Source organism: Calliphora vicina, chromosome 4 (genome assembly GCF_958450345.1).
Source record: "Calliphora vicina chromosome 4, idCalVici1.1, whole genome shotgun sequence".
Classification (NCBI taxonomy): Eukaryota; Metazoa; Arthropoda; class Insecta; order Diptera; family Calliphoridae; genus Calliphora; species Calliphora vicina.
This window is the reverse complement of record NC_088783.1, coordinates 1,614,779-1,636,805: the sequence shown is the minus strand read 5'-3', so window position 1 is coordinate 1,636,805 and position 22,027 is coordinate 1,614,779. Positions and strand designations below refer to the sequence as shown.

General features: G+C 29.1%; 2 protein-coding genes across 2 annotated transcripts; one reads left to right on the top strand and one right to left on the bottom strand.

The window, feature by feature from the left end:
- Positions 1 to 4,578: 4,578 nt before the first annotated feature.
- On the bottom strand, positions 4,579 to 22,018 carry LOC135956676 (zinc finger protein 91-like). Its single transcript, XM_065507226.1, has 7 exons — positions 21,879 to 22,018; positions 15,726 to 16,952; positions 15,305 to 15,660; positions 15,034 to 15,246; positions 12,367 to 12,502; positions 11,305 to 12,308; positions 4,579 to 5,640 (listed from the first exon to the last, which is right to left on the bottom strand). The coding sequence occupies exons 1-7, from the start codon at positions 21,993 to 21,995 to the stop codon at positions 4,677 to 4,679; spliced, it is 4,017 nt and encodes a 1,338-aa protein (XP_065363298.1). The 5' UTR covers positions 21,996 to 22,018; the 3' UTR covers positions 4,579 to 4,676.
- On the top strand, positions 18,530 to 19,173 carry LOC135957137 (protein CutA homolog). Its single transcript, XM_065507822.1, has one exon. The coding sequence runs from the start codon at positions 18,545 to 18,547 to the stop codon at positions 19,055 to 19,057; it is 513 nt and encodes a 170-aa protein (XP_065363894.1). The 5' UTR covers positions 18,530 to 18,544; the 3' UTR covers positions 19,058 to 19,173.
- Positions 22,019 to 22,027: the final 9 nt, after the last annotated feature.

Sequence of the window (22,027 nt, the reverse complement as noted above, 5' to 3'; positions counted from 1 at the left end):
ATTTTTATTTCATATCTGTAGTCGTTTCATACTTTAATTAATAAAGTTCAAAAGCATAGTTTATGTGTAAAAGTTATGTATGTGTACTAAAGATATGTTCTATATACAGTGAAGGACATTACAATAGAATCACTACCAATATTTCATTTAAAACCAGGAGCAATCATAAGGATTGGTGTGGGCCAGAAAATATAAAAAAGTGGCAAAATGTGTAGTGGACGGACGAAACGACCATTAATTTAATTGGTACGAGTAGTGATGATAAGACATGGGTTAGACGTCCAAAAAATGGCAAAAACCAAAAACGTTTAAACATGGTTGGGGAAATATTATTATATGGGGATGCTTTTCTTGGTATTGCGTTGGTCCAATTTATTGGATTAAAGAAAATATGGTACATATTTTGATTCTTTTGCATTCAATTGCAAAAGTATTACTTTAGTAGCAACATTTTTTCAAAAACTGAAAAATTTTCTATAATACAGTTTTTGGGTCATTTTGAACCAAAGGAGATACAGGGTTTATTTCCAAATTTTTTTTTTAATGTAATATTTATTAATATGTATGTACGTACATAATTATCGTTGTAATGAGATATACATAAATGACAAAATTTTGTTAAAAAATTTTAAAGTTATTACAAATTCGCCAGACCATTAACGTGTTTCAGGCCACTTGTTTTATTAAAATCGGCCCAAAAATATATAACATTTCGCTATATTTTCATTAGAAATTCCAAATATTGAAAAATTTGACTTTTGACCTTCACGATTTAAAGGTTATCGTTTTCCGATTTTAGTAAAACTTTCAGACCATATTTAAAATTACAAGGACTATAATATTATGAATAGGTTTTACTTAAAATTTATAACAGTAAGGAAATTGGGCTCATTCGCCAAAATATGGACAAAAAAATAGTTTTTCTTGAAAATCGCAAAATTTAAATCGCAGGTAAGGAAAAACTGTAAGAGGTATTGACATAATTTTTTCATATTTTTATTCCCTATTTTGATCTCAATAAATCCCAATGTGATGATCAAAAAATTCTGAAATTTGTTTAACAAAATTTTTAAAAATTTGATACTGGAGATTCGAAACGTCTGTTAAAAAAAATATTTTTTTTGGCCATACATGCGAATAGTTTAACGGTATCCTACGAAGACAAAAACTCATACACAAGTAAATACGGATATATTTTAAATAAAAATTAGCTTTTATTTTAATTTTTCTCGAAATATGTTAATTTTTTTTCCTAAATTTTTTGTTCAAGTGGCCTGAAACACGTTAATGGTCTGGCGAATTTGTAATAACTTTAACATGTTTTAACCCAATTTTGTCATTTATATCTCATTACAACGATAATTACCTACATATTTCGATTATTTTGCATTCAATAGCAAAAGTATTTATTTAATAGCTAAATTTTTCAAAAACTGAAAAGTTTGCGTTTTTCTCTAATTTTGGGTCATTTTGACCCAAAGGAAATACAGGGTTAATTTCCTAAATTTTTTTTAATGTAATATTCATTAATATAAATAAATCTATATATTTCTAGAAAACAATGCAAAAAGTTATCGAGTTTCACCTATTTATTCCATATAAATAGTAAAATTTTGCATATATCTGCACTTTGACCTCGATGTACGTCCAGAAATCGTTGCCCAATTTGGCTTAAATTTTCAGCACTTAACATTTAGGCCTAGTGACACAATATTCCACCCGGCACTCCTTGAAATCTAAAAAAAAAAATCGGCTGTCACTGTAATAAACAGATATGAAACCTATTTCAAAAAAATAAATAAATCGTTACTTTAATATAGAAAGGCCCTAACTCGTGTTTTTTATAAGCCCAGATTTTCGATTATTTCGATAAATGGTCCACTCATACATACAGTGACGGACAATACAATAGAATCACTACATATGAATTCGATTAAAGCGGTAAAACTACAAAATTTGATTTCAAAATTTAAAATTTGTTCATTATATATTAATGCTCATAACGTAAACAATAAATAGAAAAAAATAAAATAAAAAAATAACACATTCTTATGTTAAAAACGATGTCAAATCTAAAAGACTAAATAAAATATAGAAAAAAATAAAATAAAAAAATAACACATTCTTATGTTAAAAACGATGTCAAATCTAAAAGACTAAATAAAATATGCGACATTTAATGATTAAAAATAAATGATTAAAAATAAAAAATCATCATAAGAATTCATTGTTTTCTTAATATTTTGTTGCATATCAATTATTTCTAATAACAGCATCAAATCTTTTGGGGATTGAATTTAACAAACTTTCGCATGTAGATCGGCAAATTGCATACCATATTTCCTGAATTTTCTGCCAAAGTTCTTCCTTGTTTTTCAATTTTTCAGGTCCGAGTTTGTCTTTTACTATTTTCCATAGGATTTAAGTCTGGTTATTGAGACGGCCATTCCATAACATTAATTTTGTTATATAAAAACCATTTTTTGGCAAGACCTGACGTGTGCTTTGGGTCATTATCTTGCTGGAAGAGCCATTTTAAGGGCATATTCCATTCTGCATGTGGCTTTATAACATTCTTCAAAATATTTACATACAAGTGCTTATCCATATTTTCTTTAATCCAATAAATTGGACCAACGCAATACCAAGAAAAGCATCCCCATATAATAATATTTCCCCAACCATGTTTAAACGTTTTTGGTTTTTGCCATTTTTTGGACGTCAATTAAATTAATGGTCGTTTCGTCCGAGGTAGGGCCTTTCTATATAAAGGTAACCAAATGCTAATTGATATAAAAATTGTTGGATTCTTTGTTAATTTCAACTAATTTTTATTAAAAATTAGTTAAAAATCAAATTTTATTTCAATTTATCATTCACTTGTGACTTGTGAAATTTTTCTGAGGGTCTCCGTCGACCCTAAGCTTTTTTTCTACAATTCTACAAGTGTACAAGTGCAAATTTAGTTTAGTGAAACAAAACCACTTTTCTACAAGTCTTATGACTTGTAAAATTCCCTTGTAGCTACAAACTTGTAATTGTATTTTGATGAAACACAATTATTCACAAGTTCACAATTTTACAGGCAAAAACACTTGTAATTGTGAACTTGTAGCTTAGTGAAATAGGCCCCAGATCTGTGTTCCTACCACCCTAATGTGCCACCCTAATATCAGAAATTTAAAGCTCGCGAAATCATTAAACTTTTGCTAACGATGTAATTCGATAACTCCAGCAGAAACACTTTAAAATTTAATTATACCAAAATAATAACAATAAGTAAGAAAGTATAGTCGGTCAAGCCCGACCATAGAAGATGATTTTAAACAGTTCTCTTTTAAAATGTATATGGGAGCTGGATTTCAATACCAAAATTTTTAAGAAATCTCGTTAAAATGATTTTCAGAAGTGGGCCTCTTATTGGAGCTATGACTAATTATGGACCGATCGTTATAACATTTTTTGGAAATGGCTTTTGTATATACATACATATATAACTTATTTGTATTAAATTTGATTGGAATACCAAAATTTTTTAAGAGATTTATGCTAGTTATTGTGATTTTCGGAAGTGGACTTAATATGGGAGCTATGACTAATTATGGACCGATCGTCACAAACTTTGGTGGAGCGAGTTCGGCTTACATAAAACTTATTTGTGCTGAATTTGGTTTGGATATCTATATAACTAAGATATTTATGAAGGTTTAACTATTTTCAGATAGGGCAATTATATGGGGGCTATGAGAAATAATGGACCGATTCTAACAAACTTCAATAGACTTCGTCCTAATAGAAAAGCTTGTACCAAATTTTGTGGAATTATCTTTGAAAAAAGACACGATTTCGTTACATCATACTTATACAACCGACGGTAAGTACAGACTTTTCTGTGCAGGTAATGATTAATGATTTCTCGCGAGCTTCAATTTTCTGACATTAGGGTGGTTCTAGGGTGGTAGGAACCGAGACAAAAACATTGATATATCATACTTTAAGATCCGACTGTAAATGGCAAAGATATAACTCTTTTACTACATTACCAGGCCAAGTACTCTACATTGTGGATACCGCTAATATAATGCATTTCAAATATTATAAAACTTGGTTTAGAAAGATACACAGGATTTAAAATTTAATTATTATCAGGTATGGTATGAAAATTGATCGATTCAAACCGAACGTTTTTGGAAAGGTGTGATGAATTTCGATCGATATCAGGAGTAATTTTTTAACCATAGACAATTAGGAAATAAATTAACAGAACTTATTCATGAAATGTAATTAAAAATAAATTCAATAGAATCGAAATGATAGTTAGAACCATAGAGAATAGACAAATAGGAAAATAATAAATTCATCACAATTTCGAAATCGATTTATTTAATTTTATAGATTTTTTGGTAATCATTTGAACTTTTTATTTTATATACATATGTATGTATGTAATTTGAAAGTAAATTTTTAATTATAATAAATGAATTTAAGCCTAATTATAAATTTACTTTCAAATTATATAATTTATTTAACAAATAAATTATTTGGTATTTCTATTTATTATTTTATACCCAAGTTACAGATATGATCGTGTTGAAAACTTCATGTAATGAAAAATTCCCATTTTATACATACATACATATTTAAATTCGCTTTAAATTTATGAATAATAGATTACCTTATTCCAATTTGGTAACATTATACACGGATCTAGTTAATTTAGTTTCCTCACTTACAAAAAGATCAACTTTTTGTTCTGTTATATGATTTTCATAGTCATCAATGCCATCAGCTAAATCTGATCTTATTGAGTCTAATGAATGTATTTGAATATAATCCACAATTGGTTCGCTTTCACGAGTACCATACTCGTCCTCGAATATGTGTTGTTCTATCGCAGACTCGTCGTTTATTATTTCTAAACCTGGAGATGACCCATATATTTCTTGATTATCTTCTATCAAATCCACAACATCTGCCACATCATGATCATAATCGTCATCAGTAACCGTATCAATGTAATGATACAGTTCAGATTCCACTGCACCATTGCTTTTGGCGCTGTCATCGTTTTCAATTGATTCATCAGTGTCATTTAAAGTATAAACTTTGTGTATGCTTCTGCTATGGACCTTACTTGCATGTCTTTGAAGCAAATGCATATAACTGAACTCAGCAGAACAGTCCGCACATTTAAATGGTTTTTCTTTTGTATGTATGCGCATGTGTACCTTTAAATTTCCTTTCTTAGCAAATGGTGCTTGACATATGGAGCAGATATGCTGGGGAACATTGTCTAAATGTAAAAGTTTGTGTTCTTTTAAATGTGCAGTTTGTTTAAAACTTTTTAAACACAATTCACACTGATATGGCCGATAGTCATCATGGATGCGTTGATGTGTTGTAAGTGCAGCGATCGTCCGAAACTTTTTATTGCAAGATTCACATTCGTATGGTTTTTCATTTGTGTGAATGAGTAAATGATTTTTATAGGCAAACGGTGACTTGAACAACTTCCCACAGTGACCGCACTGATTTTTATTAACGTTTTCCGTTTTGGTTCGTTTATAAGTTTTTGATATTGCAGAATTTTCGCTGTGATGTGTCTTACTATGAGCATACAAATAATCCCTTGTTTTAAAGCTGAAAAAATATTTGAAATTCTTGAACTCATTGATTTACAAAAATTAAATAAAAATATAAAAGTCGCAAAATGTATATTAGGCATATAACTAATTTTCGCGAAATTTTTGGCACACCACCACGTGATGGCCAATGTTGTATAAGTAATGAAAATCATTTTTTTAGGTCATTTTGAATCAAAAACATCACGCACCAACACCAATTTCTAAAATAAACCAATTTTTTTCTCTTAAAAATTATATAAATAATTTCATCTTTTTTTTTACAAGTGTGAGGGATACTTCCCTAATTTAAAATTGACATTTAAAGTATGTCCGCAGTTATTATTAATATAAAATATATTGTATTTCACAAAAATTGAAAATATTTAATGAAAAACTTTATTGCGTTTGGTGCGTGAACTTTTTTAACAACCGCGAAAAACTAATACCGTGGTTTTTCATATTTTTTAATGCTCTATTCGACTATGCTATGCCAATTTGCATATTTGCAAAAAATGTCAATAGTTATGTCCCTAATGTATATGTATATGAAAAAGAAACAATTCAGAGTGCTATATTCGGCAGTGTCGAATCTAATATACTCTTCACAAAGTATAATTTAAGATAAATATTAAAAACAATTTGTAGTGAAGCAAAATTGTTAAAAACAAATTTTTGTGAAAATAATTGGTGAAAATAAAAATTTCTTGAGAAACAAACGTACAAAACCTTCCTGTATGAAAGCTACTGCGAGCTTGAAGCTTTTGTCTTTGTATATTTTTCTACAATATATGTGATGTCAGGATGCACTAAGTAAGGTGAAATCAAAGTATATTTATACAAGTACATGCAAGTGATCAGCTGTTAATTTTTTTCTCCTTTGTAAATACTTGTGAGATTGTCAAAATTGTTTACTTTTTTGTTCTTCTTTCTGTTTGTTTACATTTTTTGTATATGAAAATATTAATAAAAAAAAATAAATTTTTAAACTTTTTAATAATAAAAGGAAAAATAATTGGAATTATGTGTTTTTGATCATTGTGCAAAAATGTACAAGTGGAGTTGTGATTTATTCTATGTGCGAAAAGACCCGATTAAAAGGCAACGTAAGTGAAATTTGTGGCAAAAAATTTTCAACTGTATTTGACAATCTCACAATGTTTTACACAAACAAAATTAATGATTTTTTTTATTGTTGACTTGTTGTAGAGTTGCATGTACTTGTATAAATATACTTTGGGTGAAATCAACAACACAGCTGATTTTTATTTATCTATTTTGAAAGTGCATGAGTTTTGTCAAACTGAATTTATTTTGAAAAATTAATCAATTTTATTTTCAAAGAAAAAATTTTTAAATCAAAAAACCTGAATGAAAATGTGAATAAAAAGATTTCATATAATGAAATTTGGATAAAGCACTATTAAACCGTTGTTCTTTTTCAAATATAATTTAAATTTAACGGCCGTTTTTTAGTTAATATGCAAAAATAACAAAAGCTTTGTGTTTACATTGGTAACGGTTTTGTCAAAGATTATTTACATTGTGTGTTGACATAAAAAATAATAAATTTAAAAATTCTAACAAAAATTAAAATCTCTTTAATTCTGAAAAACAACATTTTGAAGCAAAATTTTGCTAAAATCAACGTTAATAAAAATAATAAATAAAAGATACAAAATAATCAGGTGAGTATCAATAAAATTGAACTTAAAAAATAAACATCCCATTAAAAAAATCTAAAAGATGCCAAAATAAAATTTGTTTATTTGACAAATTCAATTTTGACAAAACCTATGCACGTCAGCAAGAAATATTGTTTTTGTTGTGTTTGTTGTCGAAACGCTCTCACCTTATTTATTACATCATGTGTGATGTGTACGTATTTACTAGGGTGATCGGCCCGGTTTTTAATAACCGGTTATAACCGGTTTTTTTGGTTAAGTCGGTTTTGGTTTTTTTGAAAAGCTCACATTTCGAAAATCGAATAAACCGGGTTTTTCTCCTAGAATAATCGGCTTTTTTTAAAAGTGTATTTTTATGGGTTTTTGTGTATTAAAAACTTTAAAAATATTCAAAATCCAAAAAACTTTTTTAAAACAAATACCCCAACTATTTTAGAAGACTTTTGTATTTAGATAAATGTCACAAGCGATCTGGAAAGCTTAAAACATACTCAATGCTTTGTTAACTATATGTCCTGCAAGTACACTGAGTGAAAAATCTTTTTTAATGTTTAGCTTTATAAAAACAAAAGAAAAAAAATCGATATACTCCAAAGCATTTAAACTCATGGTAGGCGTTCATATTGTTCAGGTTACGATGATTTTCGTCAAACAACCCGAATGTGAAAAAAGAGCGTAAAAATACACACAATTCATTCAGTTTCTTGATGTTGTTGTGGATATTTTATTTTTTACCCAAAAGAGCACACAAATGCCTCTTTTTGCCTACCAATGATTTAAACTGTGTTTAAGAGATTATTTTAACCTTCATAAGGTCTTCAAATTTACCGACGTTAACGATCTTCGGTTCAAATTTGGCCCAAATAGAAAATAAATATTTTTTTTGACCAAAAACTAATGTAGTTGTTGACATTTGAAATTAAATAAGTCATAAAAAAATCAATTTTACTTTCAAAATGGGTAAGGATAAGAAAAACATAACTTTGGTATTTATCCGGGGAATACCAATTTTCACACAAAAAGTACTGATTATTTTATAGATATTTTTTTGGCCAGTTTGTTTTTCTAAAAACCTAATGTAGTTGTTGAGATATGAAATTAAATAAAATTCATAAAATATACATAAAAATATCAACAACTCACTTTTAGAAAAAATTAAATTTTAATTTCAAAATGGGTCAAAAATTTTCGAAGACCTTGTGTAGGTTAAAAGGTAAAAGCGTTTTAAAAATGCTTATTTTTTGTTATTTTAATAAATAACTTAGTTTTGTTGTTTTCCCATGAACCGTTTATGTTTAAAAAACTATTATTTTAACAAATAAAACATTTTTCTTCTTATTTCTAGGCGTTTTAATATTTTGTCAAAAAACCGGTTAACCGGTTATTATTAAAAACCCGAAACCGGTTTATATTAAATTGCAATTTTTCGAAGAAACCGAAAACCGGTTTCTAAAAAATGTCGAAGAATTGATCACCCTAGTATTTACGTCTATGTACATATAGTACATAGTAAAAACAACAACAACAAATCAAATGAATATGTGGAAATTACAATAGTAAATATACCCTTGCCAGTCATGGTGACGGCTATTTATTTGTTTTGATTAAAAATAGCACTGCAAAGTATTTTCAAAATTTAATCTTAGTATCTTGGTAATTAATTTCTTTTGCAAAATACCATTTAATAACGATTCTTTACTTGTTAAAACAAACATTTTGATACCCATATCAACCATGTTTTTAACTTATTCAATGTTTGATTACACGCGAACTAGTATGAATATTGAAGAAAAGTTTAATATTTCAAAATAGAAGCGAGTTTAAAATTATATGTACCTCATGTCAGTATGTGTTACATTGGAGGAATACAACAATTATCTTAAAAAAGTTTTATCCCTACTAGAAAATAATATTAAAATATCGTAATTTCAGTACCTACATACACGAATTTCTTTATACATTGAAAACACAAGTTTAAAATTTTTGTGTGAAAGTTTGTAATAATTCGTAATAGTTTTTTGTTATTGAACAGACCAATTGAATATACAATTAAAACATTAAAATCACAATTAAAAAAATTTTCAGAATTCTCCAAAGTTTTTGAACTTTTTGCCAAAAAAAAAATGTGAAAAAACACCTCACAATAGAATTAATTATTCCTCATGATACGAATTGCTTTCAAGGATACTGCTAAGGAAAAATATATATTTTACTATCCTTTATTCTTCAAATAGGTATAAACAAAAAATGTTTATCGGAACAAGTTTAAACCTTGGGGTATCTACTAGGGTATTCAATTAATCGGGTTTCTGGTTTAATCGGTTAATCGAACAAATAATAGGGTTTTAGATTTATTCGGTTAATAATCGGTTAATTTAAATTTATTCGGTTAACCGAATAATTTCTATTTTAATTTTAAATTGAAAATACAACCACGAATTTTGTTTACAAAAACATAAAAACAAACAAAACATTACAATTCAACCAAAAAATAATAGGAAATATTGTATTTGAGATCCTTTTTGTATACGAATGTGATTTATTTTTGGATTTTAGTGAGATCTTCTGATATAGTTTTTAAAAAAGAATATATATATAATTCGGTTAACCGAATAATTTCTATTTTAATTTTAAATTGAAAATACAACCACGAATTTTGTTTACAAAAACATAAAAATAGTTTTTAAAAAAAGAATATAATTTAAATGTTTTCCTTTTAAATGATTTTTTCTTTAGATTTAATAAAACCTGACTTGGAATAAACTCTCTTGCTGATTGAAGATGTTGGATAAATCGAAAGCATAAAGAATATCCAATATCTCAGTTCTTTTTTTAGTTTTTTCTAAGCATATAAAATATTTTGTACACCATTGGAGTACTTTTTGGAATGTTTTAAGGCCCAACTATAATATGCATACACTAGTTTAAGTCAGCTTAAGCAACTGTTCGAATACATATAAAACGTATGTGACAAACTATAATGTACTTAAGAGAGTTTCGTCAAATTTTATTTGCTTAAGCAAAGAGCGAAGCTGGTCGCACATTCCGTAAGTTTTTTTTATTGTATACAAAGAAAATAAAGAAAAAATGAAAAGGATGAAGAAAATTAATATATTTTCATAAAATAATAAGAAATACGTATTTTTTAATTACGTGTTGCACATAAATGTGCAAATGTGGCTAAATTGTTTTGAATGCACATAAGTACATTATGGCCACCTAAAAGTTTCTTCGGATTTTCTTAAGCATTTGACAGTCTTTTCGTTCGGTTTTGACATTAACTTAAGCTAGCTTATGCACATTATAGTTAGGCCTTTAGATTTTGAATACTTTCAATAGTTTCGTTAAGTTTTGATAAAATACTGGTTTCAAAAATAGTTTCGTCTATACATGTAAATACAAACAAAGTATCAAATACATGTAAATTAAATATGTCAGTTGTTATACTCACTAAACATGATTCTTGGATGATTGAATTTGAAATTTGAATTGAAACGGAAAAATAATTACAAAAAAATATGTGAAAGTGCAAAAAAAAAGGAATTCCGGTTAATCGACTCAAATTAATCGGTTTGTTTGTTATTTGAAAACGGCAATTTTAAATTATTCGAACAGTTAACCGTCCAAAATTAATCGGTTAATCGATTTAATACCCTAGTATCTACAGAAAATGATTTTTGTTATAAGGAATCCACATTTTGACGTTTCAGGGTGCATTATTGTTAAATGTTTTTGTCTGTAGAAATTTATACTACTTTTTCTGTATACAACAGCAAAATGCTGTTAAATAATGTATAGCTACTCCCATTTAAAATATAGTAAATCAGGGGATGGATAACTTAGAATAATAATGGAAATTTAAACAACAATTTTTTATACTTTTCCTGGAATTTAAAAATGACTTTTGTAACTATTGTTAGATCATTAAAAAAAAAATAAGTTCGTATACTTATGAGAGAAACTGTATATAGATGTATATACAGAATTTCGATCCTTACCTTTGCGAACACAATAAACATCTGTAATTTTTTTCGTCAGAGTGCAGTTGCATATGACGCTTTAAAACATCGATACGGGAGAAACTAACATTGCAAACTTTACATTCTAAATTATTTTTAAATAAATGCACAGACCGTATGTGTCGGTTGAGATTATATAAAACACGATAGCTTCGCTTACAATAAGAGCATTTATGAGTAGGTATCTCGATGTGAATTTCCTCGTGCCTTTTCAATCGGAAACGTGTAGGAAAGAATTTGCAACATTGGATGCACTGGTATCGTTCTTCTCCGTGTTGTTTTATATGCAGACTATAGTCCTTTTTTTTAGTAAAAACTTCATGGCAGGTATTACAGGTGAGGGCATTTAGATCCTTAAATTTAACAACAGCTTGATCATTCTCGAAATCATTACAATAGTCACTCGTTGTGGATCCAGTTGACGATGATAATAAGTCTATACTACAATATTCGGAAGGCAGTGGAATTTCATTAGTTTCATTATTTTCGTAATTATCATTGCTTGTGCTATCATTATTAACTGACATCTCAGTTATAACATTATGTTCCAACTTTCCTTTTTCTTCATTTCGAGTTTGGCGATTTAACATTTGAGGGCCATTTGTATCGCAGCTTATATATTCAATAATTTCTTTCTCTATATTATAGATTTCCGATACTTGTTTGTTACTCTTAACAGGTTCATGTACAATATCTTTCATTTGATCACAATTACCTATGTTCAATACAGAATTCTCTCCAATCATCATTATTTCTAAATTATCCTTAGAATATGGAGATTGATTACTTATTGAATGATTTAAAAGATTCTCGGTACTTTTTCTTTCTTGTGAGCTGGGAATTTGTTCATTCTGTTCTCTATTTAATTCCCACCTTAAGCGTTTTTGTGTAGCTTCACTTTGTTTTCTTAAGTGATATGAGAGATCCAATTTTTTTTCGCATTGTTCACATATGAGTTTAGGCAACAAATCTCCAGGATATATCTTTATTAATAAACAAAGTTAGAATTTATAACATTTTGATTAATAATTAACAACTCACACTTATATTTGCGCACACGAGCAATTTGTCAATAATTTCGGTACCTTGGTCTAAAATATTTTTTAATTCTTCGACACCACCACAAATTCTGCATACCTTAAGATCCATTTTAAATATTAAGTATACTTTGTGATAATTTGTTTACATTTATAAAATTTATTGGAAATTCTAAATATCACAATAAAAAAAATAACTAATCAGATGGCTACTAAAAGATATTCACAATAAGACCGGCCAAGCATAAAAATGATGTGAAGAAAAAACTATTTAAAATCAACCGCAAATATTGTAAAACATTGTAACACTGCTTTTCAAGCCGTCTCCACCTAACATAATATCTAAGATTTCATTATTAGCAACGTTCTCAAATCATAGAGAAAATATGAATAGAGCGGAAACTAGTGTTGTTTTTGTTTTCAAACTGACTTATGTATTTCACAGAAGAGTTTCCGATCTATGTGTATATATCTATGCCTCAAATCAGTGTTACTCTTAGCCCCGTTTTCTCAATTTCTGGTTATTATACCCTTTACCTTCGTGAGAAGGGTATATATAAGTTTGTCATTCCGTTTGTAATTTCTACATTTTTCATTTCCGACCCTATAAAGTATATATATTCTGGATCCTTATAGATAGCGGAGTCGATTAAGCCATGTCCGTCTGTCTGTCCGTCTGTCTGTAGAAATCAATTTTCTGAAGGCCCCAGATGTCTCCGGGATCCAAATCTTCAACAATTCTGTCAGACGTACTTTCGAGAATTTTGCTATTTAAAATCAGCAAAATCCGTCCATAAATAACGGAGATATGAGCAAAAATCCGAGACAACCTCTGAAAATTTCATCAAAAAACACAATGTATTGCATGCTTTGACAAAAAAGCAACAAAACGTATGTTTGGATGTGCATGCTTTGCGTATTTTGTTTTTTTTTGTGTTTAGTTTCTTTTGGCGTTGTTGTTTTTTATGTTTTCCTGATAAATTTAGGATGTTGTACGCTGAAAGTGGGCAATGTACATACATATATACTAATTATAAAAAATAATAATGCATCCACAACAAAGGTGAAGGGTATATAAGATTCGGCATAGCCGAATATAGCACTATTACTTGTTTTTTATTGTAAAGATACACTGACAGTTCTCATACAAAAATTATAATAATAGGAATTTTATCCCAACACAACTATCTTATAAGATGAATTCATCACCTACGAGTGTTGTTTTCACATAGATTTTTACTAATACTTTCCCACCACTTGGATTTTTGAGAACAAAGTTAGGTTTTTGCCATGAGAGTTTCCGAACTATGTGTAATCTATGACAATAATTACATATATTTAATTGGATGCAACTTACTTACTACCCACAGTCTAACTTGACAAACATATATAAAAAATATTCGCCCGTACGTCAAACTCAATATATAAAAAATAAATGAATTCGCCTGTATTTATATCAATTCGCCACTGCTGTCACCTTGTTAAATACGCCTTGATCTACAGCATGGTGTAATGATATACAAGGTGACATTCAAGGCGTATTTAACAAGGTGACAGCAGTGGCGAATTGAAATAAATACAGGCGAATTCACTTATTTTTTATATATAGAGTTTGACATACGGGCGTACGGACGAATATTTTTTATATTTGTAGTTTGACATTTGTGCGTGCTATTTCTATAATCAGCTGTGCTGCCGATGGCACCTTATTATCATTACGCCATGATCTACAGCAACAAAAAACAATCAGCTGTTTCCGTTTTGTTCACGGGCGTGGCGCTCTATACAGTCTGTTCTATGTTTATATAAAATAATGCACAAATTGTGTAATGCATATTTGTAATATATTGTAGTATTTTACAAATTTATTAATTCAGTTTTAACCACATGCCTTAACAATTTGATTTATTTTGTTTCATTTGAATATATTTTATTAAAATAGGAAAAGCTGCTGAAGATTTTTCCCGATTTATTTCAGAAATTGTTTTACAAAAATTAATTTCGGTATTTGCATTGATAAAAAAAATAAAAGATTTTATAGTAATATCTAGTTTTTATGTGCTAAATTCCCAATTTAATTATTGCAAAATTATCTGAAATTTATTGTTGGACTATAAGCTAGATCCTATGAGCATTTCACTGGTTGCTTAGGCGAGATTATCAGGAAATTATATAAATATAATAAAAACAAGAATAAAACAATAAATCTAGCATATTTTTATAATGCCGAAAATCGTAATTTTCGAGAAAAATGGTAATTTTGCTACTTTCAAAACAAAATATCGACAAAATGACGATAAATGTCAAATCTGGCAATGATCATCAATCCATGTCACAATACACATGATAACTCTAACGTACACTTAATAAAACAATAGCGTATAATTTTTTTGCCATTTCGAAATAATCGAGTTTAAAGTTTTTGTGTTAGTAGACATCTAGAACAGAAGTAATATTTCAATTGATCTTGAAATGAAAAGATAATGTTGTATATGCTTATACACTATTGTTTTATTGAGGGGACGCTATATGCAGTTAAATTCGATACAAATACCTTGTGATAAATACGAATAAATGTTAATTTACTTAAATAAACAAACGTAAAAGTTATTATTTCTTTTATGTACATATAGGTAGATTTCTCAATTTTTTTCATTATTGGTGTTCCTGCTGATCCAAGTCATGTTCAAACATATGTATCTTCAAGTCTTGTATAGTTTTAAAGACTAGTTCAGGACAAGCAGAACATGCATATTGATGACATTCCGAGATATGTTCTTGATAAACCTCCGCAGATGAAAATTGCAATTCACAATCCAAACATTCTGTTAAGTCATCATCGTTGTTTACATAGTGTATGCGCATATGCCGTAATAAACTTTTTCTGTAAAGTAGAATAAACCGAATTAAAACTTGAAGGATTAAAATTATTAAAAACATACTTTAATGCAAAACATTTAAAACACTTTCTACACTGAAATTTTTTTGCACGACTCGGTTCTGCTGCAGACGATGCAGAAACATTTACAACCGCAGCATTAATGCATTCAGAATCAATAGGCATTAGTAAATCAGATCCAAAATTATTTGAATTTTTTGACCTTTTCATTGTAGACCATTCATGTTCAGCTTGCAATAATTCAACAGCATTATCTACTTCTGCAGTTGCCGTGTGGACTTTCATGTGTGTTTTAAATTCAGCTTTAGTTTCGAATTTCCTTTGACATATAATACACGTAAATATTTCACTGCCATCCGCACCATGCTCTATAAGAACATGATGTTTTAAGATGTGAATCTAAACGAGAATATTTTTGTTTTATTTATCATTTTTAATTGTTACTTATTTTATTTGTTTAATACCCTTAAAGCATCCTTCTGCCGAAAAGTGATTAAACAATATTCACAATGAAATGGTTTTTCGCCTGTGTGACGGCGCATATGGAATATTAAGCTTTTACATTGCGTAAATCCGCGGTTACATACTTCACAAACATAAGGCCGCTCCCCTGTATGTGTGTACATGTGTTGTTTCAAAGTTGATTTTTGCGTGAAACTCTTTTTACATTCCGTACATGAAAATGGTTTATTGCCTTCATGTGATTGCATATGACGATTTAAATTTGTTTTAGTACTGAAATCACGACTGCATTTATTGCAATAAAAACGGTGCACATTTATTTCCGTTTTATAAAATGACTTGATACCTGTTTCCTTTTGCTCATTAATGACATCTATTTTAGAGGAATGTGGATTTTCGTGTGTTTCTTCTTCTTCGTCTTCATTTGAATTATTTATATAAAAGTCGTTATCATTTTTTGGATTAGTATCATCTACGGAACTCTCATCGACGTAAATACTTTGGTATTGTATGGTATCATCTTGACTATTAACCATCGTGTCGTAATCACGATTTTCTTCTTCTTCCATAGCTAATTCTGTGGATTGTGAGTGGATTTCTGATTCTTCAGTTACATCCAACATATTAATGCTCGTGTATGTTTGATTTTTTTCCAATGCATTATCATCATCAACTTCTTCATTGTAGTGTTCTTTTTCTGTTTCTTCTTCATCATCTTGAGTTGGAATTTCCATAAAATGTGAATTGCCTTCGTATTCATTATCAATCTCATTGTTATTAGCATGTATCAATAAAATATCCTTAGTTAATGGATAAACTGTTTCATCTTTTTTGCAATTTTCAAAACCATTTTCCTTCGATTTTATGATTTCATTAGGACATTTCGTTGTCTCGCCTTCTAATTCCGTCCTGCATATTTTTGTGGTTTTTTCAAGGGTAAGCAATTGTTTGCGCTTCTCGTGTACGTCTACTTCAGTAAGAATATCTTCATGATTTTCGTCGTGCATAAGTGATAAAAGATCATCTTCGGTAAGATTTTGTTCATTCATTGACTTCTTAATAGACTTATTTCCTTGAGTGACTTCTTTAAACTCTGTGCTAATTTTTGTTAAAAATAATTTCAAATTATTTTCGGATTCGTGTGCCGTTTTAATAAAGGTGTATGCAACTTTCAATCGTGCTGTACATCTAGAACATATAGCTTTTGGCAAATTATCTTCCTCGGTAACCTAAAAATATAATACAATTTCGAAATATTTTTTTGCGATTAAAATATGTTTAGTAGTCCGAATAAAGTTTTTCATATACATACATATGTATTTTGATCCAAACGATTGGATAAGTAATCAATAACTATTTATAAATATACATGGAGCGATAGAATTGAAGGCACAGTTGAGAGTTAAATATATTACAAATATTTATTCTCTCCCAAATTGTATTCTATGGCGGAAACTCTCCTATCAAAAACCTAACTCAGTTTTAAAAACCTAAGTGGTGAGAATGTATGTATTTGTAAACAAAATGTGAAAATAAAAACAGTGCTTGTATGTGTGATTGTTTTATTTATTTCATTTCATTTATTTATTTCAAAACATGTAATATAAAGCCATGTTTTGAGTAAGTTTTTTATTTGAGTTCTTTTCTAGTTTCAGATCTATGTACGAACATTTAATTTGTAGAAGTTACGAATGTGAAATTTATATATCTTAGGGTCTATCGAATTAGTAACGCAGTTACACCCTATGATTAAAGATTTGGTTTTTGAATATAATTATTGAATATCGAAAATTTAAATTAATTTATTAATCATAATACAGGTTAATCAGAAATGTTTAATCAGCATATCAAATGAAAACTCTTTATAATGACACTCCCTAATATAAACCTCTGTCCATAAAGCTGAAGATTATAATTAGACATTTACATCCCTGTATTATTTCGTATAATTGACATTTATGATAGGGTTCTATACAAGGCGTATTTAACAAGGTGACAGCAGTGGCGAATTGAAATAAATAGAGGCGAATTCACTTATTTTTTATATATAGAGTTTGACATACGGGCGTACTAGCGGATATTTTTTATATATGTAGTTTGACATTTGTGCGTGCTATTTCTATAATCAGCTGTGCTGTCGATGGCACCTTATTAAATGCACCTTGGTTCTATAAGTCGATTGTTCGAAAAATCGACTATTTCCTGAAAAAAGTCGGAAAAAGTCGAACAATAGATTATGTTATTCCAAAAGTCGAATAATTGATTAAAGTCGAAAATAGTCGATAAAAGTCGAATAGTCGATAAAAGTCGACTTTTAAAATTGTTAAAAAAAATATTGCACTTGCATTTTTTGTAGTAAATAATAAATAAATAAATGTTTATAAAATAAAGCTTTTTTCTACACAAAATTCTTACATTATTCTAACTATTATCGCCTTGATAAATTTCATTTTTATTGCTAAACTTTACAAAAGGCGCATCAATAAATGTAGAAACCATGTATTTTTTACAAGAAATGGTAAAAAGTTGAAAGAAGTCGAAAATAGTCGGAAAGTCGAAAAAAGTCGATTAACTAAAAAGTCGAAAGTTCGAAAAGTCGACTTTTCATAAACTACCAAAGTTCGAAAAGTCGACTTTTCATAAACTACCAAAAGTCAAAAGTTCGAAAAGTCGACTTTTTAAAAAACGGAAAAAGTCGAAAGGTCGAAAAGTCGACTTTTTGTTTCAGCTATAGAACCCTAATTTATGAGGTTATCATCACAATTCTGTTTTGCCAAGATTTCTTATTAACAAAAAAATTCTTTAATTTTCATAAACATTTATGATTTCTACAACAAAATTATTTTGTTCCACGTCTTGTATATTGTTAGCACATCAACTGCATTTTACGACAACGGCGAAATATACTGTGTGCAATAAAACAACTGAATCTCCAGCCACTAGTTCAGAAGAATCGTGTGTAGCTACTAAATCCCAAAAGAATATGAACGTTGATGATTATAAATATGAATCGGGCACAAGTTCTGTTGCTTTCGTCACAGCGCCAGATGATAAAATTGCCAAAAAATTGGCTAAAGGATTGGTTGAACAAAAACTAGCTGCCTGTGTCAATATAATACCAAACATACAATCAGTGTATATGTGGGAGGGCAAACTCAATGAGGATAATGAATATTTGATGATGATAAAAACGCGTACAAGCCGCTTAGAGGAATTAACAAAATGGGTGCGTGATAATCACCCATACAGTGTTGCAGAAGTAATTACACTGCCAATAGAGTACGGAAATTTTCCTTATATGAAATGGTTATCTGAATCAGTGCCAAGTAAATAATTGTAGCCACTTAATGTTATCTTTAATTATGTTCAGAAAAAAGTCTATATATTATATAGTATTCGTTCATCTTAATCTTTTCAAGGACTCGTAAAATAAAATATGTTATAAATTAATTAATCTATATCTTCTTTATATATATAATTCTTCTGTACGTGTGTTAGTAACTGAACTCCTCCTTAACGGCTGGGCCGATTTCGATGAATTTTGTTCTGTGTGTTTGAGTGGGTCTCTGGATGGTTTAGATTCACAATTGACCTATATAGGAAGAATGGGCATGACACCTCCCATACAAAGTAAATATTTATTATTGCATATCTGGAGTACTATTATAGTGGGAGTCTTCAAACTTTGTATGATATATGGCAGAACAACGTTTGCCGGGACATCTAGTAAATATATAAATGTCTTTGTAAGTTTGTTTGTTGGTTTGTTTATTTGTTTGAGCATCAGGCCTAAACGGCTGAATTGATAGATAGATCCTTACTGGGAACCGTCAATAGGCTATATATTTTGTATTTTACTACGACATGGGTAGCTAAGCGCACCGGGTCAAGCTAGTCACTAATAAAGTGTTTTAAAGTAACATCTGAAACAGATTTTAACTGTAATATTGAAATTTTAAAATATGTATTTTTCGCTTATAATCCATTCCGCTTAAAGGCCAAAACCTGATGTACGCCAAAACAGTCCTATTCACTTGCAGTTTTTTTTTACAAATTTCATACAAACTATTTGTTCTAAAGTCCACTTTGCCTATAGTCTATTTTCGTTTAAAGGCCAAATTTTCTTTGCATGCATAACTAATATTGTATAGAAAAAAATTTCATATAGTCCACTCTGATGAAGAACTTATTTGTCATGGAATCTAGAGTGATGGGGATATTTTGGACGATGTGGCTTCGGAAAAATAGAATCATTTATTGTAAAATCTTCTATATAAAAATAAAATGTATAAAATGCCAAAGCACAAACAGATGAAAAATAAAATAAACTCATGAACTCTTTGTTTTGATTTGCTTTATTAACAAAAATATAATTTGTATACAGTCAAGGAAAAAAGTCATACACCCTACGATTTTGAAGTTTTAGAGAATTAGTGGAAATTGAAAAAGATGTTTAAGGAATTTATAATTAAGACTGTTTGAAGTAAAAAAGAATATGAAAAAAATGTAACATAGAAATTATTGGAGAAAAACTTAATAATTAGCAGGAAAAAAGTCTACATACAACGTAGTATCTTCTAACATCAAATATAATATTAAAAACAAAGATAAGGAAATAACAGTTAATTTTGTTGATTTATTTAAATTTACAAGCATTACAATTGTTTAAGTGGATAAAGTGATATTTAAAGAATTTTTTTTTATTTTATATCCTTGAAATGGCAAATTGAAAAGAAATTCATATTTCAGTTCGGAATAAAATCCGAACGGAAAATAAATCTTATGGAGAAATTGCTAAGACAACAAAATAAAGTCGGCTACTGTACAGGCGATTATAAAAAATTATAATAACACCAATAGAACCGAAAATGGACATGATATTACCAGTATTTTGGAAGTAGTGAACTAGGATCCGAAAATAAGCGCCCCAAAATTGGCGGAACATATCAAAAAATGTTCCAATAAAATTGTTACTCCATGAGCAATTATAAATATTTTATATGACAATGGATTTAATATCAGAACAGCACGAAAAAAACACTTATTTCAGCGAAGAATCGTAAACATCGGCTTGAGTTTGCTAAAGCTCATATGGACAAGGGTATGGATTTTTGGAATCGTGTTATGTTTACCGACGAAAGTAAGTATAAACTTTTCGGAAGTGATGGCAGAACCAAAGTTTTGAGAAATCCAAACACTGCACTTGATCCAAAGAATATTATACCTACAGTCAAACTAGGTAGAGGCAACGTTATGGTTTGGGGTGCCATAACGTCATTTGGAGTGGGTCGATTGGTTTTTGTCGAGGGTAACATGGACCGCTATCAATATAAAAACATATTGGAACAAAATATGAAGGCATCTGTTGATATCTTGGTCCTGAGAAATCAATGGATTTTCCAGCATGGATTTTCTAGTTACTAGAATACTAAATTTAATATCCTTAATGTCTTCTCTTATAGAATCTGTAAGATCAAGAAGAGGTGAAGTAGTATTATAACCACGACGAAAGCACACTGAGTGTTAACATTTTTTAGATGAAAACTCCAAAACTTGGTCCTTTAAAAGCTGTTCCAATAGCTTAGAATGAGCAGAAAGAACAAAAGTAGGCCTAAGATCCTCAGAACCATTCATAAGTTTAGACTAAGGTATCGAAACCAACGAGCTGTCTTTCAACCAACAGGAAACTTGGATGTAGTCAATATACAATTAAACAAATGAAGTAATACCACAAAGTATACAGAGGCGTGTAATACACAAGAAACATACGGAAATATCATCTTAACAAATCGAATAAAATTTATATCAGTATCAATAGCATTCGATTAAAAGCCACTCAGAAAAATGTAGACTTTTCGAACTTTCGACTTTTTTAAGATTTGAATAGTCGACCTTTGCTATTTATAACTAAATTAAATATAAAATATATATATAATATATATTTTCATATTTTTTTTTTTTTAATATTCATATTTTCTATATGATATCTACCTTTTTGTTTCAATTATAGAAAACTCAATTCCCAAAAATTATTTCTTTGAAACATGTCTCTACGAATGAATATAATCTGGCAATACTAAATTCATTATTTTTGTACAAAATGTGTTGTAATAGAACTACAATATTTTTCAAATCTAGGCAGAAATTGTTCTTACCTCTAAGCGGGTACTGAACTCAAATTTCTCCAATAGGTCCTTGTTGCTCCATAAATCGCAGCTTTGCTCATTTTGCATACAAACTCGACACACATTAATATTAAAAAGAAAACTCATATTTTCACACAAGGCAAAATGGATGAACACGA

What these genes read in the sequence shown, in the direction of transcription:
- LOC135957137 (XM_065507822.1), top strand. Translation starts at nt 18,545, where the DNA reads ATGATTTCTACAACAAAATTATTTTGTTCCACGTCTTGTATATTGTTA.
- LOC135956676 (XM_065507226.1), bottom strand. Translation starts at nt 21,995, where the DNA reads ATGAGTTTTCTTTTTAATATTAATGTGTGTCGAGTTTGTATGCAAAAT. An exon ending in TTTAAATGTTTTGCATTAAA is followed by an intron (nt 15,247 to 15,304) that starts GTATGTTTTTAA and finishes TCTACTTTACAG; the next exon opens with AAAAAGTTTATTACGGCATA. An exon ending in TCGTGTGCGCAAATATAAGT is followed by an intron (nt 12,309 to 12,366) that starts GTGAGTTGTTAA and finishes TTATTAATAAAG; the next exon opens with ATATATCCTGGAGATTTGTT.